We start from the raw sequence: 26,115 nt of genomic DNA, 5'->3' as shown, positions 1-26,115 counted from the left end.
GTTATAAATCGTTCTTAATTTAAAGCTTGTTGTATGTTGTTGTTTTCATTAAAAGGAGAATGTTTGAGTTATATTAGAACATAATGCGAAAGATATTTAATAAGATTGTGGTTTTTTTTCATTAGTGAAAATGCCATTGCCATGTTTAGAGCTCTGCCATCCATGTTTCCTTCACTTTCCCTACCCCCAAAAAAGCTGGGAAACAAAACGAGGCATTAGTTCATGGCCTTAAGGTAAAACTTTGCATTTTTACATTGCTTAAAGGAAAAATAAGGACAGTTACTGCAATTCTATCCATCTGTGACTGGCAGCAATTTTCATGGTTGTTTTTAATGTTAGCTACAGGAACGACATTATACATTAAATGGTTTGATTAAAAGGGCTCAACAGAATATAATGTAGCTATGCACACAGACATCTTGTGTGTGTATGTCTGAATAAGAGTCACGGAGCTGCAATTTTAATAACTAGACATTAGATGGCAGCAGAGCGGTTGATCAGGACAGGAATAGAATACGGGGGGGGGACTCTGTTTTTGGGGTGGAGGAGACGGACGGGGAACGGACTTGGAGAGTGAGGGGGCGGAGGAGATAGACTTTTGCGGAGGAGAGAGAGAATCGACCTGGAGGAACCGGTGAGAGGAGTGATTTTATCGAAGCTTCGAGGGGGCCGTTGGGGATTATTGGATCACTGACGAGTGTCTGCAGTCCGCGTCTTCCGGAACCCAGGAGTGGTGAGCTGTATATCGCACAAGTATCCCTATCTTTACTTTACTCTATTGTGGCCACCTATTTGGAGAGTCCAGGTATCTTTTCGGTGGATTACAAATGCTCCATTTGGAGATAGAGCGCTCAAACGATAGAAACAAAGGGCCCCAACGCCGTTTTCTTTGCGTTTGTCTTCCTGTATCACTGGCCAGTGAGGTGGGGAGGGGAAGAAGGTTTCCCGAGGGACTGGGAGCAAAAAGGGAGCTTTTATTAAATACTGCTTGCTTAGAGGCACAGGTTATTGGATTGTATATATCATTTTTTGCATAAGATACTTATTACTGTTTATTAATTTTCACTGCATTGTTGTTAAGCTTTTATTCTGTTTCTTTGTTTGGGACATCATTCAATTGAGGGTGGCTCCTTTGAATAAAAGTTGTTGTTGTTGAAACTTTCCCCGTTGGTGTGTTGGACTGGGGACCTGGTGGAGTGTGCCACTGAGATGGAAGGAGAAGACCCGAGTAATTATAATATATCAGCAGCACCCTAGGGTGTCATTGCTACAATAACAATCTTCAATTTTTAGTGCTTTGCTATTTAAATTACAATCCATGTATAACTGCTTCTGTTAAAATTAGCACATTAATTCAGTATTATAAATTAGTAAATGTATAATAAATTTGTATAGGACTACAGAGTATAAAATAAATTCAGCCTATTTTCTTTGTTGGTTTTTGTTTGTCTTGAAGACCTCTGAGAATCCTGATGCCTTTCTACAGCAAAGACTGACCACTGTCTAGCGCTGCCCTTATTGTGGACCAAGATAACTGCATGCTAGCTATTGGAAGTGACCATTTGACAACTTTCCCTGAAGAAATGTTGTATCATGTACCTTATGGCTTACTATTATGCACTACATCTAATATGTCCAAAGTGCATTGCCGCTGTCCTCTCTGCAATTCAAACTGAAAAATTACTGGACACAATTTGAAGGGAAGATACAAATATGCTAGAAGGAAAATTCTGTGAACCAAATGTAGAACATGAAATGCATGTCTATGATGTACTGTACTGTATATAATTTCCAAAATATTTGAAAATCAATTAGATAAATTGTAAATAATTTGATATTTTGTGGATTTAAAATGTTAGGTTGTATTTTCTTTATCCTGTTTCTTGGCAAAGTTACCGTTAAAATTTTGTTTATGTAATTAAGTTTATTATGTATTTCTGACTGTGACAAGATGAGACAGTCCTGAACTACAATGTACAATAATGAAATGATGTTTGTGTTATATACAAGGTAATCTTGTATCAACTAATTTTCATGTGCTTATGTTTTTGTCTGTTTCTCTATTGTAAACACAGCAGTAGTGCTTTTGGGTACTGATGTAATACTTAAAGAGCAATGCTAATGATTATGTCTTTATTGTAAGTTATTTTATCTATTTAGGAAGCCAGCATATATCAGGAAATTATATAATAATTATGTGTATTGAATGTAGGAATGAATTCCTAAATCAAACCTCTGCTAAAATATTTGATTTCAATTTGAAATGAAGACCATCCTAAAATGAGAGCATTGTGCTACTTTTACCTTATTCTTTTGTAGGTGGACTGAAATTTGTTGTATATATCATGCAAATATAGCTTAGTATGTGTTGAAATTAACTACTTTCAGGATTTTTTAAAAAACAAAATCAATATATCTCACCCCATTGGCATATAATTTTGCTTATTCCAAGCATTTATTTCTTAATAATCATATTTTTTTCTTATTCTGTGATTTTTGTAAAATAATTTTCCTGTTTTAAGATATATGCTCTGAGATTAAATATTGAACTACCTATTTCAAGATGAGCTAACTTGTTTTAAGTAACAAGACTTTTCTCCACTGGTATTAAGAATTTTCCACTTATATTGGTGATATTTTCTCTTGTTCCATGGCCATCATTTTTCAGTGTGTTAAAATTAAGAATGTAAAACAACTGAATTAAAAATTATTTCCTAATATTCAGTGTATTTCCACTGTAGAAAGTCTAATCTCAGGTAATTTGTTCTAAAAAACAGCATTTTCTACTTATTTCAAACCTTTGAACACCTATTAGAGCTTTCTTATTTCTAGACTGGAACTAACCTATTTTAAGATTTCTTGGCAAGAAAAATTATCTTGCTGCATGGACAGATAATTTCACTAATAAATTCATTTTCTCCTGAAATTCAGTGTTTATATCTTATTTCTAGGCTAAGTTTTTTTTGCAGTGCAACAATGGCTTTTAAGTAATATCAATGTCCCATGGCACTGAAAAGTCCCATACAGAGAATGTATATTTTTGCATAAAGGCAGATGTGTTTAATTATGATATTAAAATGAAAAATGTTCCTGGCAGTGCCCTAAAATAAATGATGCCAGAGAAATGGTACTACTTACTATGCAGCATGTACTGTACATGCCAGTTTTTATCTAGTAATTTTCATTTTGGATCAAACGACACAGTCATTTCTAAATAATTATTATTATTACTATCGCCGTTTGCAGGTTAATTTGTTCAGGTGTTCTCATTATCTTTTTAAAAGAGTGCGGACATATGAGTTATACATTTCTTGCTGAAAGAAACAAAATGTGAAGGTTATACAAGGGTGCAGGATATTATTCATGTGGAAGATATATTCACTGTCCAAGTGTTGCGAATATTACACTTTTCAAAACTTTTGTGTCAGTTTTTTCCCCCCTCTTATCTTTATTGTGTCAGCAACACGAAGTTAACAACAAACAGTCGTTAAGTTTGGTACTAAGTTTTCCTGATTGTTTATTCTATACAATGCACAAGAGGATATGAACATCAGAGTCTGTAGTTTGAGAAACAAAAATCTTATAGGTCCTCATTTGGTTTCTTCATTAAATACATGCCCATATACCATTATGATCTGTAACAGTGAAGAGAAGACTCCAAGATGCTGGACATAATACAATTTTCTATCATTTTCATCAAAATGCCAGTTTCAAATACATTTTTTTTAAAACTCCGCCTTTAACACCAGCATCACAGAACTCTCTTTTCACTGTTGCAGACGGCACAGGGATTTGGTGTGTATTTAATGAAGAAGGCAACAAAGGACCTCGTAAGGAATTTATTTCTCAAACTATAGATTCTGATGAACTTATCCTTTATGTAGTTGTTCATTTGGGCCTTCTTATTTTTCATCTATCCTAGTTATATCCAGTTTGTCTTCTTTTAAGACACTGTAAGACACCGTTATACAAAATCTTAAATTTCTTGGAATTAACCTGCATGACATAACCTTAATTTTGGAAAACTATAATAGACTGACATGACTTTTGAGAAAGTTTTTTTTTTCGGCCAGTTTTCAGCCTAGAACTGAACTTTACGACTGCCAGTATCTTGCAATAAAAGGTAAAACAATTTGAAAATTCCACAATAATTATGTTAGACTTAAGAGCAGCATTAAACATTGACCATTCTATTTCAATTCATACGGCCAAAAAATCCACTGTGCTCTAAGGCACTGCCCTTATGTGGTTTAGTTTGTATTTATATATTAATTTCAGTATATACAGAAATGTGCTGACAGCACTGTCATACTCAGAAGTAAAATGTGATGTGTCACAGGGCCCAGAACTCTGACCTTTACTGTTTTCAATTTACATGCATCCATTGGGAAAACATTTCGTTACAAAACAACATTCATTTTCACTTCTATGCAGGCAACACACAATTATACCTTTCACTTAGAAGAAAGTACTTTTCTCTGGTGGTATCTTTAAATTTGTCTGCGAGTTAGAGTGGACAGATGACAATCACTTGTCCCTTAACACAGAAAAAAACAAATGGTACTTATGGGTGGGGGAAGAAAATTGAACAACAATGATTCCGTCACTTTTTGACTGAGTTGGAATCACCATTAGTTTTACTAAAACAATTTAGGTGTTATCACTGAGAAAATCTTTAATTTTCCAACATTTTTAAGATGGAAAACAATGTTTTTGAAATTCATGCATTTACATTTGTGCTTGAAAGTTTGTGAACCCTTTACAATGTTATATATTTCTGCATAAATATGACCTAAAACATCATCAGACTTTCACTCAAGTCCTAAAAGTAGATAAAGAGAAACCAGTTAAACAAATGAGACAAAAATATTATACTTGGTCATTTATTTATTAAGGAAAATGATTGAATGTTACATATTTGTGTGAGTGGCAAAAGTATGTGCACCTTTACTTTCAGTATCTTGTGTTTCCCCCCCTTTGCAGCAATAACTGCAACTAAACGTTTCCGTTAACTTTTGATCATTCCTGCACACCAGCTTGGAGGAATTTTAGCCCATTCCTCGGTACAGAACAGCTTCAACTCTGGGATGTTGGTGGGTTTCCTCACATTAACTGCTCGCTTCAAGTCCCTCCACAACATTTCGATTGGATTAAGGTCAGGATTTTGACTTGGCCATTCCAAAATATTAACTTTATTCTTCTTTAACCATTCTTTGGTAGAATGACTTGTGCTTAGGGTCGTTGTCTTGCTGCATGACCCACCTTATCTTGAGATTCAGTTCATGGACAGATGTCCTGACATTTTCCTTTAGAATTCTCTGATATAATTCAGAATTCATCGTTCCATCAATGAAGGCAAGCCGTCCTGGCCCAGAGGCAGCAAAACAGGCCAAAACCATGATACTACCACCACCATGTTTCACAGATGGGATAAGGTTCTTATGCTGGAATGCAGTGTTTTCCTTTCTCGCTTTTCATTTAAACCAAACAGTTCTATTTTGGTCTCATCCGTCCACAAAACATTTTTCCAATAGCCTTCTGGTTTGTCTACGTGATTGTTAGCAAACTGCAGACGAGCAGCAATGTTTTTTTTGGAGAGCAGTGGCTTTCTCCTTGCAACCCTGCCATGCACACCATTGTTGTTCTGTGTTCTCCTGATGGTGGACTCATGAACATTAGCCAATGTGAGAGAGGCCTTTAGTTGCTTAGAAGATACCCTGGGGTCTTTTGTGACCTTGCCAACTATTACACGCCTTGCTCTTGGAGTGATCTTTGTTGGTCGACCACTCCTGGGGAGGGTAACAATGGTCTTGAATTTCCTCTAATTGTACACAATCTGTCTGACTGTGGATTGGTGGAGTCCAAACTCTTTAGAGATGGTTTTGTAACCTTTTCCAGCCTGATGAGCATCAACAACTCTTTTTCTGAGATCCTCAGAAATCTCTTTTGTTCGTGCCATGATACAATTCCACAAACGTGTTGTGAAGAGCAGACTTTGATAGATCCCTGTTCTTTAAATAACACAGGGTGCCCACTCACACCTGATTGTTATCCCACTGATTGAAAACACCCAACTCTAATTTCACCTTCAAACTAACTGCTAATCCTAGAGGTCCACATACTTTTGCCAATCACAAATACGTAATATTCGATCATTTTCCTCAATAAATAAATGACCAAGTACAATATTTTGTCTCATTTAACTAACTGGTTTCTCTTTCAACTATTCATGGTGGCTCTAAAATCCGTACTGACCCCTACTCTCTTTTCTGTTTCTTTTTCCGGTTTCTTTGTGGTGGTGGCCTGCGCCACCTCCACCTACTCAAAGCTTCATGATGCTTCAACAATGATAGAAGGATTAAAAGGCAGAACTCTATGTGACCATCATCATCAACTCCTTCCGTGAGAACCCTAAATCCAAAGAGGACTGTTTCATTTATGTTAGGTAGAATGCCCAGAGGGGACTGGGCACTCTCATGGTCTGGAATCCCTACAGATTTTATTTTTTGTCCAGCCATTTGGAGTTTTTTTTTGTTTTTTCTGATCTCCCACCCCCAAACTGGGCCATTAAACCTTACTCTTATTCGATGTTAATTAATGTTGATTTATTTTGTTTTCTTATTGTCTCTTTTATTTTTCTATTCTTTATTATGTAAAAGCACTTTGAGCTATTGTTTGTATGAAAATGTGCTATATAAATAAATGTTGCTGTTGTTTATCTACTTTTAGGACTTAAGTGAAACTCTGATGTTGTAGGTCATATTTACGCAGAAATATAGAAAACTAGCCAACCCATGGCGTACTATACGTTGCATAATCAGGCCGTTTTTTTAATGATTTTTAAGCACAGAGAGAAAATTAACATTTGCAAAATCGGAAATGTAATAAATCAGCAAAAAAAGCAACATTGTAACAATGTACGGAACGAACCAACACACAATCGCCGGTGCCGCGCTCAGGTGGAACGGGAGGAGGAGGAGGAGGACATCCTCTTGCTCCCTCCGTCATGCTAGTCTGCTGATTTTTCGTCCAGTATGCACTGCCTGCTCATGTGCCCACCTCCAACTCGTCACTCGAGTCGTTGTCATCTTTGTACGGTCCAGATGCAGCTGTGACTCACGTTTCATTGCTCTGTGCGGTTTTGGCTGCCTTTCTATATATAATCCACCAAGACACCCGACCACGGTAGCAGCGAGGTGGGTGTGTACAAAGTGCAGGAGCATCTAAGACGACGCATGTTTGTTGCGGATGCGAATTGGTGTATGTAGCATGTAAAACAATTTGCTGTGGTGCACGCGGTCATGCGTTGTAACCGAAAACTCGGTTTTTTCATTGTGTATACGACTGTAGGTGAATGAAAAGATGTAACTCTGGAGAGGGCCACATACAATACAGCGTTTTACACGCTGCATACAGCGATTTACATCCGCGATAAATATGAATCTTCTTAGATGGTGCGGTTGTGTCCACCCACGCTCTCAAAGCACACACACTGCCTGGTCATGTGCCCGGTCGCAAGAGCATCTGACAGAGACCCGGCCACCGAGTCTAAGACAATGGGAAACCCCTCGGAAACTGTTTTTTTCACGCTGCAAACAATGATTCACATCCGCAACAGCAAACTGTTTTACACGCCGCATACAGCGATTTACATCCGTGACAAACATGCCTCCTCTTAGATAGTCCTGCCGCGTTGTGTGGTGCCTCTGTGTGAACCGGTCAGGCACAGAGGTGGTCAGCTGCTGAGAGAGTGTCTCGACTGTTGCAGGCCCTGCATTGGTGAAGCAGGTGAGACAGTAATGAAACAGAAGCACAGGGCTTATTGGTTTTTAAAGACTGCTTCCTTCATTGTGTTTTAACCTCAGTTTTAAAGGATTGTTTTAAGGATCCCATGGGATACCCCTCGCAAACTGTTTTACACGCTGCATGTAGCGATTCACTCCCACGAGAAACATGCCTCTGTGAACAGTCAATGTGGCTCAGAGCTACATGTGGACTCTACGACAGACGAACATAAATGACGCCATTTTTCCTGTGTCGTCGCGTCCGAGTTGGTGGCCGTGGTTCTGCGAGTTGTCGTCGTATCCAATGGTCTTGGAGTTGGTGGGCGTGACTCCTTCCTGCAAGCGCCATGGCCGTCTCACTTGTCGGTGGCTTAGTGAATCCACGCCCCTTCCGGCGTGCTTTCCATGGTTGTCTTGCCTTAGTGAATTATATATATATATAGATTCTAAAGGGTTCACAAACTTTCAAGCACAACTGTATTTCTAGAAAAACTGACTTCTGCATTGTGTTGTTCACTGCCACTGAAAATATTTCATTACACAGCTATCAATTAACTAAATGCAGCTGTAAGAATTACTGAAAGAAGCATTACAAGAATCAGAATCTACAAATAACTTTGGTTCTCAAGTCCTTAAAATGGCTTCCAGCTGAGCTTTGGGTCAATTTCAAAACCTTCCGTTTAACATATAAAGTCTTAAATGGCCAATGCCCCTTTTACATATCTGAGCTTATCATTACTCACAAACCAGAGAGCATGTTATGATCTCAATATGCCAGTCTACTTAAGATTCCAAAGAATAATTAAACAGTGGGAGGACAAGCCTTTAGAAGCTCTGGAATGATCTGCCTGCTTATTTAGGAGATGCCTCAACAATCTCTGCTTTTAAATCCAGGTTGAAAACTCACTGCTTTAGTCTAGCACATCCTCAGTGTAGAGCTACTGATTAGTTATGCATAATATCTTTGTTTGTTAGTTATGTGTACAGAAAAATATGTAATACAATATTTATAAACCATTACTAACCCTCCTCTTTTATGATCTCTTCTTGCTATCTTAATGTGGCCCTTGGTGCCACTGCTCTACTCCCAAGCTGTTTTTCTGCCCATGGATAAGTCATCTCACATACTGGAAGCATTGCAATTATTGGATGGAATTGTTCTTTTATCAAATTGGATGACCCAGCACAGACTCTAGTATAAAATGCCAAGGTGAGGCTAGTTCACGGAGGTCTCCAGGACAATGACTGTATCCAAATTTGTCTTTGATTTTCATTTTTTTACAATGGACACCCCAAAGGTATATTTTCTCCAGGGATGCTACTGACTGGAGTTTTTCCCTTTTCCTCTCTTCCACTGTCAACTGCCCATAGCTCAACAATTGATCAATAGACATATTTTTAGTTTCCATTTATGTTAATCAGTTTATGCTTTGTTTTCTGTGCTTTTAAATAAATCTTTGTATGCTAAATCCTTATTTATTAATTTGTAAAATCTAAACTTGCATTTTGCCTGAGAACTTGTAACAGCACTCTGTACCTGCACTCAGTGAAGAGTGCTGTACAAAAACGAAATGAATTAAATAGAACTGGCTTAACTGAACAGAACAACAGGGTTCAATGCACAATTCTGATGCAGCAAGTATGAAAGTTGCTGCAAATATAGAACTCTACTTTTCAGTGATTCTTCTCACAAATTATATTAAATTAGTATATCTAATTTTTTTAAATAAATATTACATTTAAAGATAAAACTTACAAAGTCCTTCTCTCTCTGATGGCGTTCCTCAGATTCTTTCAACAGCTCTTGAGCTTGCTGTAGTTTAGCATCCACCAACTGCTGTTGCAAATCTTTATGCTTGAACACCTTATCAATGTGCTTCAGAAGAGGAAAAAAAAACAAAAAGTTATAGGATCTCATAGTTAAAACCTTAAAAAATGTACCTTGGAAAAATCATTTTATCCAGCTTCCACTGCCTACCTCTTCCCTTAACTCATACTGTTCAATTAATTTTTTCAGCTTCTCAGCCAACTCCATATTCTCCTGACGAAGTTTGGAATTTCTCTCATTGTGTTGTTCCATTTGCACTTGAATGTCATTGAGAGTCACCTGGAAATGTGATGTGACTTCCTTCCTTTTTTCCTCCTCTTCTCTGGCTCTCTGCACTCCCTCCTCCTTCAAACACAGTTACATTTGAGATGTAGGTAAATTAAACAACTAAATCAGGACATGTTTCTACAAGAAAACAAACAAAAGAACTACAGGGTGACACAGAAAAACGGGAACTTTTGAAAAACCCAATAAAAATAGAAGAAATCCAACAAAAAAATTATTGACAGCAATTGAACCACTACAACTTGCCTTTTAAGAGACAGTAATCCAAATTATCAATATCTGAAAATTACGTCCTGTACGTACAGTGGTGTGAAAAACTATTTGCCCCCTTCCTGATTTCTTATTCTTTTGCATGTTTGTCACACAAAATGTTTCTGATCATCAAACACATTTAACCATTAATCAAATATAACACAAGTAAACACAAAATGCAGTTTTTAAAATGGTTTTTATTATTTAGGGAGAAAAAAAAAACCAAATCTACATGGCCCTGTGTGAAAAAGTAATTGCCCCCTTGTTAAAAAATAACCTAACTGTGGTGTATCACACCTGAGTTCAATTTCCGTAGCCACCCCCAGGCCTAATTACTGCCACACCTGTTTCAATCAAGAAATCACTTAAATAGGAGCTGCCTGACACAGAGAAGTAGACCAAAAGCACCTCAAACGCTAGACATCATGCCAAGATCCAAAGAAATTCAGGAACAAATGCGAACAGAAGTAATTCAGATCTATCAGTCTGGTAAAGGTTATAAAAAGCCTTTTGTAAAGCTTTGGGACTCCAGCGAACCACAGTGAGAGCCATTATCCACAAATGGCAAAAACATGGAACAGTGGTGAACCTTCCCAGGAGTGGCCGGCCGACCAAAATTACCCCAAGAGCGCAGAGACGACTCATCCGAGAGGTAACAAAAGACCCCAGGACAACGTCTAAAGAACTGCACGCCTCACTTGCCTCAATTAAGGTCAGTGTTCACAACTCCACTATAAGAAAGAGACTGGGCAAAAACGGCCTGCATGGCAGATTTCCAAGACGCAAACCACTGTTAAGCAAAAAGAACATTAGGGCTTGTCTCAATTTTGCTAAGAAACATCTCAATGATTGCCAAGACATTTGGGAAAATACCTTGTGGACTGATGAGACAAAAGTTGAACTTTTGGAAGGCAAATGTCCCGTTACATCTGGCGTAAAAGGAAAACAGCATTTCAGAAAAGAACATCATACCAACGGTAAAATATGGTGGTGGTAGTGTGATGGTCTGGGGTTGTTTTGCTGCTTCAGGACCTGGAAGGCTTGCTGTGATAGATGGAACCATGAATTCTACTGTCTACCAAAAAATCCTGAAGTAGAATGTCCGGCCATCTGTTCGTCAACTCAAGCTGAAGCGATCTTGGGTGCTGCAACAGGACAATAACCCAAAACACACCAGCAAATCCACCTCTGAATGGCTGAAGAAAAACAAAATGAAGACTTTGGAGTGGCCTAGTCAAAGTCCTGACCTGAATCCAATTGAGATGCAATGGCATGACCTTAAAAAGGCGGTTCATGCTAGAAAACCCTCAAATAAAGCTGAATTACAACAATTCTGCAAAGATGAGTGGGCCAAAATTCCACCAGAGCGCTGTAAAAGACTCATTGCAAGTTATCGCAAACGCTTGATTGCAGTTATTGCTGCTAACGGTGGCCCAACCAGTTATTAGGTTCAGGGGACAATTACTTTTTCACACAGGGCCATGTAGGTTTGGATTTTTCTCCCTAAATAATAAAAACCATTATTTAAAAACTGCATTTTGTGTTTACTTGTCTTATATTTGACTAATGGTTAAATGTGTTTGATGATCAGAAACATTTTGTGTGACAAACATGCAAAAGAATAAGAAATCAGGAAGGGGGCAAACACCACTGTATGCATTCTTCCAATCTGCTGTTGAGGTTCCCCATTGATCGCTGCAACATCTTAGCTGGGATACCACACATTTCGTCTTGAATTCTTTATTTCAATTCATTCAGTGTCCTTGGCCGAGTTGTGCAGATCCGACTCCTAAGGTAGCCCCACAAGAAAAAAAAAAAATCACAATCGGACAAATCCAGTGATCTTGAGGGCCAGGGAATATCACCGAATCTTGAGATGACGAATAACTCTCTCACAGTTGCCATTGATTGCCTTGCAATTGTTTACTAAATTACTAAATGGCGAGATTGTTTACAGCTCAAGGGCCCTGTTCCGCAGTGCTGCCAACTGTACATGGCTGCCACTACGCATTTCACAAGTTCCCGTTTTTTTGTGTCACCCTGTATGAATATGATAACCTTTAAATCATACCTTGAGAGTGCGATTGTGCCTCTGGAGTTCACGGCACAAGCTCTCAAGTTTACTACGGGCGAGTATTGCTTTGCTGTGCTCATTTCGGAGATGGTCCTTTTCTTGAATAAGCTGGGTTTGTTTCTTTTGAAGAACTCTCATCTGCTTCTGAGAATTTCTGTGCTCTTCCAACTACAAAAAAGAAAATGCGAGTCACTGCTAAACATGCAGAGAACTTTCCTTGCAGGAAAAGTAAGGGGCCAACAGCCCCAAAGTGGAAATGTTTAATGAGGGAGAAGTGATCATGAAATTAACCAAGAAATTTGTGCAGCAGCAGCAGTATTACAGATGTTGTATGAGATTGCTGTGGTGAAGTGGGAGCTAAGTCTTCAGACAAAACTTTCAATTTACCATTCAGTCAAACATCTCCATCCAAACCTATGGACACAAGCTTTAGGTGGTGACTGAAGGAATTGTGGTCACAAGTAAATATGGTCAAAACCTAAGTACGGATTCAGGATAGGCAGGATAAGGTGGCCTGGTTTGTCCAGCTTGCCATGTTGCCACTATGACCATCACCAGAAAAAGTAGAATAAAAAACAGGATGACTCGCCAACAAACCATACAATACACTTTCACCGGGATGCTCCTACTGAAATTAACATGCAGAATCTAAAATGGAAACAATACGAGACAAACAAATATTTCACACTATCAAGAAGTAAACCACATTTTAATTGTTTTATATAACATTAACCTTTTCATTGCTATTTACTTATAATACTGCCCTATGAATCCAATTAAAATAACTGTAAAACTGAGGTTTGCATGTATTAAATCAATAACATCCGGTCTTCAAAAAGTTACTGTGCATTTTATTTGAAGCATGTTTACAAAAGTGCATGGTGCTCTGACACTATTACAAAAATGCATTAAATTGCAAAGAACCTGCAAGTGTCAAGGATATAATGATTACCATCATATTAAAGAAAAGTGCTAAAAACTTACCAGTTCAGCATATTTCTTACAAAGAGCTGCAAGCTTTTCTTCTGGAGTGCTTAGAGTGTTCAGAGTCTGCATCAGAAGTGTTATCTCTTTACCTAAATGGAATAAAAATGCTGTCTCAATGCAAGACTCCTGCTTTAAATATATATGTATAAAAATACATATAAACTGTTGTAGTAAGATATTGGAGATTATAGTGGAGCTCTGGATTTGAATCCCAGCTTGGGAAGAGCATTATCTCCAAGTGAATGGGAACCTTTATTTTTCAAGCAACATTCTGAAGATGTGCATAATTGTTTCATTGGGCTGAATGGCAGGATTCTGCCTACACTGTGTGCGCAATTATTAAGCAAATGAGTATTTTGACCATATCATTTTTATTTATGTATTCCGACCCTAAGCTGTACAAACTTAAATAGTTATTGGATTTAAGCATATCAGGTGATGTGTATCTGTGTAATGAGGGAGGGTGTGGCCTAAGGAGATCAACACCCTATATCAAGGTGTGCATAATTATTAGGCAGCTTGTCATCCTCAGGCAAAAAGGGCCAAAAAAGAGATTTAACCGACACTAAAAAGTCAAAAAATAGTAAAAAGTCTTTCAGGAGGGTGCAGCACTCTTGAAATTGCTCAGATATTGGGGCGTGATCACAGAACCATCAAATGTTTTGCTGCAAATAGTCAACAGGGCTACAAGAAACGTGTTTTTTGGGTTTGAGACGCAAATTAACTGCCAAAGATTTGAGAAGAATCCAATGTTTAGTTACCAGGAAACCATTATCCTCCAGTGCTGTCAAATTCCAGAACTGCAACCTATATGGAGTGCCCAGAAGTACAAGGTATTCAGTGCTTAGAGACATGGCCAAGGTAAGGAAGGCTGAAACCCAACCACCACTGAACAAGACACATAAGTTGAAACAGTGTCTAGGAGAGGCTGTGGTTGCTGCTGCACAAAAAGTTGTCAACAGATCAAGAAACTGACAGACTCCATGAGCGGGGGCTTATGACTGTTATTGAAAAGAAGGGTGGCTATATTGGTCATTGATTTTTTTTTTTTTTGAAATATCAGAAATGTTTATTTGTAAATTTTGAGTTATTATTCTCACTTTAACAGATGAAAACAAACAAGTGAGATGGGAAAATGTTCGTTTTTCCTTTAGTTGTATAATAATTCTGCACACAAATAGTTGCCTAATAATTGTGCACACATATGTATTCCCCTGAGAATGTTCACACTCACATTTCCTTTATAAAACATTCACAGGTTACAGGTTTATTAACATTTTGAATTGACTGATAGCACTGTATTTGTTCCATATTAAAATGAATCATCAAAAATACATCTTGCTTAATAAGTGTGCACAGAGTGTAGATTGTTGTAACTGGTGACTCTAAAACTGCCTTGCATGACCAGATTAAGTCAGTCCTCCAGTTGTCTGTGCTGACCAACTTCGTAGTATCCTCTGTCACCTGTGTAGTTTGTCCCCAAGACTTCAGAAATTGCAACTGCCATGGAAAACTTCCTGCATATTGTTCCTGTTCCAAAGGAGACAGGCGCCTCTTCATCTAATGACTACAGACCTTTGAGAGACTGGTCCGGACAATACAGCTACTCCTGTAGTAGACCACCCGGACCCACTGCAGTTTGTCTATCGGACAAAAACTGGAGTGGAGGACGCAATTATCTATCTGCTCCACAAAACTTATTCTTACCTGGAAAAAGCTGGCAGCATTGTGAGGATTATGTTTTTTGACTCCTCTAGCACCTTCAGTACCATTCAGCTTTATTTTTTTTTTTTTTTTTAAGGGGTAAACTCAGAGATGTTCAGGTGGATGAGCTCATGGTGTTCTGGATTATGGACTCTCTGTCAAGCAGACCACAGTTTGTGGGACTCCAAGAGTGTCTTTCCGATACGGATGGGAGCAACACTGGAGAACCACCTCCTTTTCTCTTCACTGGGTTACACCACTGACTACAAATATAACATCAGGGCATGTCACTTGCAGAAGTTCTCAGATGACTCTGCAATGAGGTGTATTGATAAAGGGGATGAGATGGAGTATGAGAGTCAGGTGGAGAAGTTTGTTTCTAAGGGCAAAGGAGATCGTTTGAACAGTCAATGAACTGGTCATAGACTTTTGCCATACCAAACAAATTCTTTATCTGGCCACTATTCAAGGAGTGTATGTAAAGATGGTCTACTTCTAAAATAAGTTTGACTGATCTTGGAATGCAGAAAAACTACATAAGGAAAGACCACGGCCCTTTTCCTTAGGAGACTGCATTCTTTAATGTGGGAAGCAACATCCTTTACATCTTTAATAACTCTGTAAGAGTCAGTGCGATTTTCTACACTGTGGTGTGGTGGGCTGGTAACATCACTTCAAGAGAGGCCCACCAAATCAACAGGCTAATTAAAAGGGAAAGCTCAGTTATAGGATGCCCTCTGGACCCCCTGGAGTTAGTAGTGAATGACAGAATTAAAAGCAAAACTGAGTGCAACTATGAACAATTCTGCACATCCTCTCTCGGAAGCACACGGATTACATTCGGTCAATGGATTATTCAGCAGAAGCATGTCAAAGATGCTACTGGGACTCATTTATACCAACAGCAAAACATCCGCAAAATGCCTCACTGTGACTGTGACAGCCAAGTCAGATATTTTCTCTCTTTTTAATTTTCTTGCTTAAAGGTCCAGACCAAAGTGTATGTGAATATTTATTTAGTCACCTATTTATTATTTATTTATTTAAAGTGCTTCTGTGAAAAGCCAAACTTTCCTCTGGGGACAGATCTAGTTCTATCTATCTATGAAGGACTGTGGATGTGTGCATGGGCATTTTCTGTGTTGGACTGGTTTTTGCCTTCCAAGAAATGTTGCAGAGATAAGCTCCAGCTTCCCACAACTGAACAGGTGAAGGTATACAAGCTGGTAGGAATGCTTTGAAATTAAAGAATTGTCAGATTCTTTGAATTACACTGATGAAACACAATTAAAAATAATCAACTGTAGAAGATGTCCATTAATTGTAGAGTGGCTTGCTAATAAATGTAATAGCGTAACTTTAAATTGTGCAAGAAATTAAAGTTACGACAATTTGAAATGTTGCTTATAACATACACAAACAAGTAATTGCAAGTTTATCCATAGCACTTTTCTTTAACAGTGCAGTGCCCAAATATACACAATGCTTATAATCTAGTTCCTGTAAACCTCACCAAGTCCTTTAGCCTTTTTCTTCTCCTGTGTCTTCTTCTGGTACTTATCGTTCACATCATTATTTATCTTTGTTTCGCCACTAAACCCCTCTGCTTTGGGGTAGCCTTTATCTGCTGCTCCACTGGCATCCAAACTCTCAATTTCATGCTCTCCATTCCTTGAGAAATTACATCTGTCTGACTCATCATTCTCAAGGGCTTCAGCATGACTCACTTCCTCATTCATACCATCTGGGTTCCCCTCAGAGCAATAGGTGTTGAGGATATCTTCCAGTTTGCGACTTAGCTCCTCTGCAACATCACAGGCTTTTACATACAAAAAAAAATAAAGGTTTCATTAGTGAAAAAATAAAACTACAAATATTTAATTCAGCCAGTCAATCAGTCAGCCAGCTGGTAATCTGTTTTACTGTAGTAAATTAAAATGTGTTCAACTATAATTGATTTAACAATTGAATTAACAATAAGTACCGTAAAAAGAAAATGTTGCTTTAAAATGTTTGAACAGTTTTGTTCACTATATCTGCACCAATGCTATATGGTAGGTAATTTGCTGAATTGCAAACTAGCCATAGATTTAGAACATTCGAAATATTTAGATAGCCCAAATAACATATCACAACAAAAACTGAAAAATTTTTAAAGATGCATTTCAAAAAATACAATTTTAACTTACTTCTTTATAATAGTGGTCATAAAAAAGGGAAAGAATCTCTCTCCATGCAACTTACACTTGCAACAGCACCACATTCTAAACAAGAAGCAAAATCCCTAACATTCTAACATTTATTAAAGATTATTTATTTCAAGCAAGCAAAGATGACAGTTTCAGAAAACATGTCATTTAAGCATCTTCCATACCATCCCCAAGGGAAGGATAGTAGTGGTTCTCTCGAGGCATCCGTGTGGACCCACAAGGGTAAATGGGAACTGGTGTCTGTAACTGCAGCACTGTTGGGGTCCCAGGGTACTCTTAGAGGGTGCCACTGAGGGGGGACCTTCTTGGTTTCCATGTGACCTGGAAGTTCTTCCAATAGGACATAACTATGGTACTGGAAGTATTTCAAGGTCCGTCTCACTTCAAGGAGTCAAACTTGGGAGACAGAGGGTCACACTCAATAGCAGGAGCAGAAGGAGAAATTCACTTGTTTTGTAATTGGTGGTGGTTTTGTTGACTGTGCATACTTGAACTATTTTGGTGTAATTAAATACTTGATTCAAACCTGGAACTGTGTGGGGTGTTGTGTCTGAGATTTGGGGCTTAGTGGCACACAGACCACTTTATCAGGTACACCTTGCTATTACCAGGTTGGACAGACAGCTTTTGCAGAACAGACGAAATTCTTTATGGCAGAGATTCAACAAGTCTATGGAAACATTCAAGGATTCTGGTCCATATTGACATGATAGCATTACATAGTTGCTGCAAAGTCGGCTGCCCATCCATGATGCCTATTCCCCCCCATTCCACCACATCCCAAATATGCTCTTCTGGATTTAGATCTGGGGCCTCATGTATAAACGGTGCGTACGCACAGAAATGTTGCGTAAGAATGTTTCCACGTTCAAACTGCGATGTATAAAACCTAAACTTACCGCAAAGCCACGCACAATTCCACGGTACCTCATACCCCGTCGAACACAAGTTCTCTGCGCGGTTTAGCAGACTGGCGCCACCCAGCAACAAAGCAGTGCTACTGTTCCTGTGTGGTTTATGTTTCTTTTTCAGATGCACATCCCTGCCGCGGCTTTATAAATACACTGAAATTAACCGAATATTGTTTATTAGTTTAAGGCATCTGATTGTAATTAAACTAACGCAATATAATGGTCCACAGAATGGTCAAACTATTCTAAATACCATAGCTGCTTTACCGTGGTTACTCTCACTGCACCTTCTTCTTTCAGCTGCTCCCATGAGGGGTTGCCACAGCGGATCATCTTTTTCCATATTACTCTTACTGCACCACTCTGAGCAGCTGATCAGAAAGAGAATGATCGGTATACAGCATCAAGCACACGCTGCTTCAGCCATGCTTCCTATTTGAACTGCTGCTCACATTGCAAATGCTTCAAAACCTTTCCTGTACGGACTTTGCAGTTCAGAAACAGTTTCATCCCAAGAGCTCTAAACGCACTCTATCAGTCCATTAACTGCTCCTTGTAGAACGCTTTGTACTTATAAGTACAATTACCTCACTGTAAACTTGTACTACAGTTATATTATTGTACAACCTTAGCCACTTTATAAAGCGCGTATTTACATATGATAATGATATCACTTTAAAGATGAAATGCAGAAAAATATATTTATTATATTATACACATAAAACTAACTTCATTTAAATAATCTATATTGTTGCTGCGCTAGCAAGAATCTGGCACTCCGTTCACGGATTGTTCCTGCCTCGCACTGTATGCTTCACTGGGACTGGCCTGAAGGATAGAATAATTAAACATGCACTACGAAGATATTTCAATGTTCCTTAAAAGGTTTGAAGAATTGACAGAGCTGATTGTGTGGCGATTGGGTGTTTGGAGAAAGAAAAGGAAGGACAGGAATTGGAGGTTAGTACGTTTGAAAGTGACGTACTGCTGCAATAAATTATTTCATTGAAGGTGCCACCATGTTCCCATGTTTAATAACATGCTTTAACTCCTATCATCATGAAAATGATATCGCGTATACATCTCAGTATTTTAGTTATTGAGAGAGCTGTAATATCACGAATGTAATGAAATCTGTGTCCTGTCGGAGAAGGAGAAGGCCGGTTTAAGAAGCAGATAGTGATTCACACACATAGAGCACACAGAAGATCAAATACAAAACAAAAAGCATTTAAAATGCTACTTTAGTTACGATGGGATTTGAGAAACTAGTAAGTTAAATGATTTTAAGATGAAGTTTATGATGTTCTGCTTTAATGACAAAATAAACTACGTGATTAATGTGGAAATTTCGAGATTAAACTTTTTGAACTCCCCCCACCCCCCACTGTGTGCCAATTTTCTTTCCCTGTACCCTAATGAGCTTTCATATGAAACTAAGTCTGTGGGCTATGACTCGCCTTTTCACGGCGACTTTGAGATCTGACAACTTTTTTTTATTTCGGGCACTGTGCAACTTTGTGAACTTGAGCATTCGAGTTCCTCCGACATGCTATGTCACTCGATCGACTTCCTTTTGTTGTTTATACCACTGTTTAAACCAACAACTGGTACATTTTTCTTTGCCTCTACTTGGTATTTGTTGAAATTCTGTTTTCCCCTGTGCTTTTCCCATTGTATTTTCACAGAACGCGGAGTTTAAGGGCTATTTATATTCATTTGCGTATTCAAAGAGGCCGGGATTTATGTAGCGGAAGAACATAGAAGTAGGCAAAGGCACAGATTCCTGCATCTGGAATTTTCTGTGCATAAGCACATTTCGGCTTTTGTGCTTACGCCATGTTATAGAGCGAATTCTACGCACGGCGTTATGCATGAGGCCCCTGGCGATTGTGGAGGCAATTTGAATACGGTAAACCAAACCACCAGTTTGAGATGATCTGAGCTTTGTGACTTGGCATATTTCCTGTTGGAAGACGGGTGCACTGCGGTCATAACGGGATGGACGTTGTCAGCAACAATACTCAGGTAGACTGTGGCATTTAAACGATGCTCAATAAGTACTGAAGGGCGGAAAGGGTGCCAAGAAAATATCCCCCATACCATTACACCACCACCAGCCTGATGAAACATTGATACAAGGCAGGATGGATCCATGCTTTCATGTTGTTGATGCTAAATTCTGACCCAAACATTCAAATGTTACAGCAGAAGTAGAGACTCATCAGACCAGGCCAACATTTTTCCTATCTTCTATTGTCAAATATTTGTGAGCCCATTTGAATTGCAGCCTTAGCTGCCTGTTCTCAGCCGACAGGAATGGTGCCCACTGTGGTTTCCTGTTACTGTAGCTAATCTGCTCAAAGATTCAACATATTGTGCACTAGCAAAATACCCGCGCTTCGCAGTGGAGAAGTAGTGTGTTAAAGAAGTTATGAAAAAGAAAATGAAAAATTTTTAAAATAATGTAACATGATTGTCAATGTAATTGTTTTGTGACTGTTATGAGTGTTGCTGTCATCAAGGATTTGATTATCATTATTTCTTTCAATCAGGTTTGTATTTGGAGGATGTGTGGTGTTCAAGTTACATTCCGTGTTTGTCAGCCGTTGTAAAGAGAACAGGTTTCATTCATCGAAGTGTTCACTACCCAAATCAGTACTCGTGAATCTAAGATGTTTAACAGGCATTCCCGGTATGAAGTTGTGGATGTGCCTGCGAATATTTAGCAGCAGCGTGTCTATGAACTTAATTTAAACTTAACCTTTACACCTTGCTTTCCTATTGATATGTCTACAAAGGCTTGTTCAGCTTCAGAGGGTTGTTCCTTTCTTACTGCATCAATAAACAGTTCATCTTCCTCTTTATCTGAGACATCACACACTGCATATGCACGGGTTTACCTTTCCCAGTCCGGCAAACTTTAGCGAAGTGGTTCAATTTACCACATGGTTTACACGGTCTTCCTTTAACTGAACATTGACTTTTTCCACCGTGTGCTTTGTTTCTGCAGTAGCTGCATTTATGAAAATGCTCGTATGCGTCACTCGCTTCATATTCTTTTGCTGCCTTCTCAATTGTGTAATGCGTTTTTTGTTCAGCGCTCTTTGGAGCTCTTGCTTATTGTCTGCGTACTGCTTTCACAGTCAGTTCACAGTACATGCATCGGAGGTTCTCAGCTGTGGTTGTGCTATCTTGCGATGTCCACGGCTTTATTTAATGTTAGCTAAGACCCGGCACTTAAGTTTCTCTCGCACTTTCGCTGAGTTTGTGCCAAACACTAGTCTATCCCTGACCATCTCATATTCGTTTGCATAAGCACAGTCAGTCCTTCACCAGCAATTTTAACTCCGTTACAAAGTGATCAAAAAACTTGTTTATACCCTGCGTCTTCTCATTAAACTTGTATCTCGCAAATATCATATTCGTTTTAGGCATGACAAATGCCTCAAAACGGTCATAATAAGTTTTCAGTACCTTGGCTTCCTTCTGGGTGAGAGTCCATGTGTTAAAAATGTCTCTTCCGTTTTCCCCAGTCCACAGAAGCAGGTAGCTGCATTTCTCACTCTCGTCTTTGCCTTTTGGCGGGACAGAAAACATCAGCTCCACGTGCTGTCAGAACTTTTTCCATTCTCCCGGCAGGTTAAGAGAATCCCAGTCAATTCATGACGAGGGTACTCCAACAAAATCCATGACTGTCCTCTATTCTGACACCATGTCTTGTTTTCACAAATTGTGAAAAATGAAATGATGGCAAGACTTTCTTTTAAAGTATGCAAGGGAACTTTATTTATTACAGCTCTTACATTCACAGCATCCGTGCTCTAAATTAACTTCCATAATATTAACCTTGAGGTCCCTTTTTCTGGTGCCTTCCTGATGACATATGTACCTAAACCATGCCTGATAATAATACATTTCAATGACATATAAATATTACAGTGATCACCTCGATAGACATCTCACCACCCAAATCACTACTCGTGAATCTAAGATGTTTAACAGGCATTCCCGGAATTAACTTTTTGATTTGCCTGCAAATATTTAGCGGCAGCTTGTCTATTTGATTGCTGCTGACAAACAGCCTTATATGGGCAGGCACTCAATTACGTGGGAGGTGTGGGGATGGGGGACGCAACTCCGCCTCACACGGCGACCGAGCTGCAGGCTATTGCCGTATATATGTACGTAAGTAGGATTCAGTTATGACCGTTACGCGTAGAATTTCGAAATGAAACCTGCTTAACTTTTGTAAGTAAGCTGTAAGGAATGAGCCTCCCAAATTTCTGTCTTCTACCTACACGGGAAGTAGGAGAATTAGTGATGAGTGAGTGAGTCAGTGAGGGCTTTGCCTTTTATTAGTATAGATTTAGAAATGCCCTTCTGCATACCTCAGTTGTAATGGTTAGTTGAGATACTGTTGCCTTTCTTTCATCTCAAAACAGTCTAGCCATTCCTCTCTGCCCTCTGGTATCAAGAAGGCATTAACTAATGCAGTGAGAACTGGCACTCACTGGAGATTTTCCCTATTTTGCACCATTCTCTGTCAACCCTAGAGATGGTTCTGTGTGAAAATCCCAGTAGATCAGCAATTTCTGAAATACACAGACCAGCCCATCTAGCAGCAACCACCATGCCATGTTCAAAGTCACTTAAATCACCTTTCTTCCCCCATTCTAATACTTCGTTTGAACTTCAGCAGGTCACTGATTTGCTGCCATATGACTAGTTGATTAGATAGTTGCGTTAATAAGAAGCTAATGGGTGTACCTAAAAATGTGGCCGATGACTGTATGTATGCAAGTTATTTTACTATTACAGTTTTAGTATAATCATTGAACTTTCACTGTAAAAGTGAGTGCACTCAGAAAAGAACACCTCTAATGTGCTGGTATCGATTTATAAGCGCAAGAGTGCATCCACATAGTGGCTTGGCTGGTAAAGGTTGATGCACAATAGTGATTACTGGTTGGAGGTTTTTTGCCCTCACTTCGTATGTGCATCAAATTACCTTCGTATGGATAGAATTTGTGGGGTTTTCAGCTACACTGTGGCCAGCTCACATTTTGCATGTATGGATAGCACATATTTTAAATGATTGACTTAGCAGTATACATACCAATGCAGGACAATCCAGCTGTCTACATGAGAGTGTGACTGTAATCAACACAGGACTTTAAATTAGATCAATTTAAACATCTTAGTTGATAAACAGCTGCAATGTTGCTATTGTTCTTGTATAATGGTAAAAAAAGAACAGCCCAAAATAGAGCCCCATTTAATGTCCTAATAGCAGAGGTATAAATCTGGAGTATTCTTTACTCAACTTTCTCATTTACGTAGAGATTAAATAGGAATTGTATGAATATGTCAACTCTTGAAACAAAATATGTACCTATTCAGATTTCAAGTTTATTTGATAGTTATTTTACCAGATTTGATAAATATCCAATTAAAAAGTGTTATTTTGTGCTTGTACCATGTAATTTCTTTGCATTAAGTTAAATAACAGTTAAAAACAATATGTAAGACATAGTTAATAAACTGTTACTAAATAATAAACTGTTATTAAATAAGATGAATAATTAGATATTCCCAAAATCTAATTATTCCAGTCCCGTCTAACTCTTTCATTTTGTTTATATGAAAAAGAGCATAAACGTGAATGCAACTGATTGATTTTTTTCTCTCTTTGCAATGCTGTTTGCTTTTTAACTAATTTTCAAAGAAAAACATGAATGTAGGTAATAAAAGTTGACAACCCAAAAATATTGAAAACCAGAAGTCAACTCACAAACAGTACAAAATTGATGAACAATCAAAACATATCAAATACAATTTGAGGAATTAAGTGTAAGAACAAAGTAAATACGTAGCACAAATCAGAAAGGCATGGTATGTAAATTTCAAAATGTTTAATTTTAAATATCTATACTTTAATTAAAAATGATTTCTTACCGGAAAAATAACACAGCAATTTCATTGATTGTAATATAAATTATTAAATTAGTTCAAACACCCACCATAATTACTGATAAAATAAAAACTTCAAAAAACCACAGCTCAAAACAGTTGTGGAATACATTTTTTGTCTTAAGACAGACAGTAACAAGTACTTGGCAAATGTCAAAATATGATAATTTGTTTAAACGGATAAAGCTGCATCAACAATATCACAGAATCAACTGTCAAGAAAGCATATTGAAATGATGTCAATAAAAGTGGTTGGATAAATTCTAGAAAAATCTCTAGTTCTGGGTAAAAAAGGTAGACACAAATTTGACGCCCATAAAAACGTCAATCCTACAAGGCAAAAAACTTTTATCATGCAGTTACGTCACAGTGATCCATACCAAACGTCAGAAGTATACTTCTGTATAATTTTGTTAAGGGCATTGATAAGTGTCAATTTGCCAGTCTTTTGTAAAGCATAAAAAGAAAAATCTGGATTGTTCTTCACTCAACTTTCCTTATACCTGTTCAGATAAAGTACCAGTAGATATCACTGCTGGTTGTCCAAATATAAGGAAACGTCATACCTGTGTGTTTCTTACAAAATCACTTATCTTTGTTTAGAATGCAAGTTTATATGGGAAAGAACTACTTCCGGTAATGTTTATCAGCACAAACAGCCTGCTATCCCCATCCATCAACTGCTGCAGCTCAAGTCGGATAAACAGTTCTCCCAGGTAAAAACTATTTATCTGGGTGTGAGGTGCCTGGAGTTGTATAGGGTAAACAATATATCATTATTTGGAATACATACATTTCATGTGTGTTACTTGTCTACAATGATCTGCGTAAATGTAGGATGAGAGGAAATGCGAGGCAAGAGATGCTACATACATACATACATACATAACGATGGTTTTTATTATTTAGAGAGAAAAAAAATCCAAACCTACATGGCCCTGTGTGAAAAAGTAATTTCCCCCTTGTTAAAAAATAACCTAACTGTGGTGTATCACACCTGAGTTCAATTTCCGTAGCCACGCCCAAGCCTGATTACTGCCACACCTGTTTCAATCAAGAGATCACCTAAATAGGAGCTGCCTGACACAGAGAAGTAGACCAAAAGCACCTCAAAAGCTAGACATCATGCCAAGACCCAAAGAAATTCAGGAACAAATGAGAACAGAAGTAATTGAGATCTATCGGGTCTGGTAAAGGTTATAAAGCCATTTCTAAAGCTTTGGGACTCCAGCGAACCACAGTGAGAGCCATTATCCACAAATGGCAAAAACATGGAACAGTGGTGAACCTTCCCAGGAGTGGCCGGCCGACCAAAAATTCCCCAAGAGCGCAGAGACGACTCATCCGAGAGGTCACAAAAGGTCACCCCAGGACAACGTCTAAAGAACTGCAGGCCTCACTTGCCTCAATTAAGGTCAGTGTTCACGACTCCACCATAAGAAAGAGACTGGGCAAAAACGGCCTGCATAGCAGATTTCCAAGACGCAAACCACTGTTAAGCAAAAAGAACATTAGGGCTCGTCTCAATTTTGCTAAGAAACATCTCAATGATTGCCAAGACTTTTGGGAAAATACCTTGTGGACTGATGAGACAAAAGTTGAACTTTTTGGAAGGCAAATGTCCTGTTACATCTGGCGTAAAAGGAACACAGCATTTCAGAAAAAGAACATCATACCAACAGTAAAATATGGTGGTGGTAGTGTGATGGTCTGGGGTTGTTTTGCTGCTTCAGGACCTGGAAGTGATGCTGTGATAGATGGAACCATGAATTCTACTGTCTACCAAAAAATCCTGAAGGAGAATGTCTGGCCATCTGTTCGTCAACTCAAGCTGAAGCGATCTTGGGTGCTGCAACAGGACAATGACCCAAAACACATACACCTCTGAATGGCTGAAGAAAAACAAAATGAAGACTTTGGAGTGGCTTAGTCAAAGTCTTGACCTGAATCCAATTGAGATGCTATGGCATGACCTTAAAAAGGCGGTTCATGATAGAAAACCCTCAAATAAAGCTGAATTACAACTGCAAAGATGAGTGGGCCAAAATTCCTCCAGAACACTGTAAAAGACTCATTGCAAGTTATCGCAAACTCTTGATTGCAGTTA

At 38.5% G+C, this 26,115-nt stretch overlaps 1 protein-coding gene across 1 annotated transcript in view; it reads right to left on the bottom strand.

Moving 5' to 3' along the window:
• Positions 1 to 26,115, bottom strand: part of LOC120518211 (alpha-taxilin-like) — a 152,004-nt gene that overhangs the window by 57,731 nt on the left and 68,158 nt on the right. Inside the window, exons 3-7 of the mRNA XM_039740878.1 lie at positions 16,428 to 16,733; positions 13,208 to 13,299; positions 12,221 to 12,391; positions 9,763 to 9,957; positions 9,541 to 9,660 (exon numbers count right to left, since the gene is read on the bottom strand). Coding sequence (XP_039596812.1) covers positions 9,541 to 9,660; positions 9,763 to 9,957; positions 12,221 to 12,391; positions 13,208 to 13,299; positions 16,428 to 16,733 — 884 coding nt within the window. The remainder of the gene's footprint in view (positions 1 to 9,540; positions 9,661 to 9,762; positions 9,958 to 12,220; positions 12,392 to 13,207; positions 13,300 to 16,427; positions 16,734 to 26,115) is intronic.

The sequence above is a fragment of the Polypterus senegalus genome, chromosome 17 (genome assembly GCF_016835505.1).
Source record: "Polypterus senegalus isolate Bchr_013 chromosome 17, ASM1683550v1, whole genome shotgun sequence".
Taxonomy (NCBI): Eukaryota; Metazoa; Chordata; class Cladistia; order Polypteriformes; family Polypteridae; genus Polypterus; species Polypterus senegalus.
This window is presented reverse-complemented; position numbering and strand designations above follow the sequence as displayed.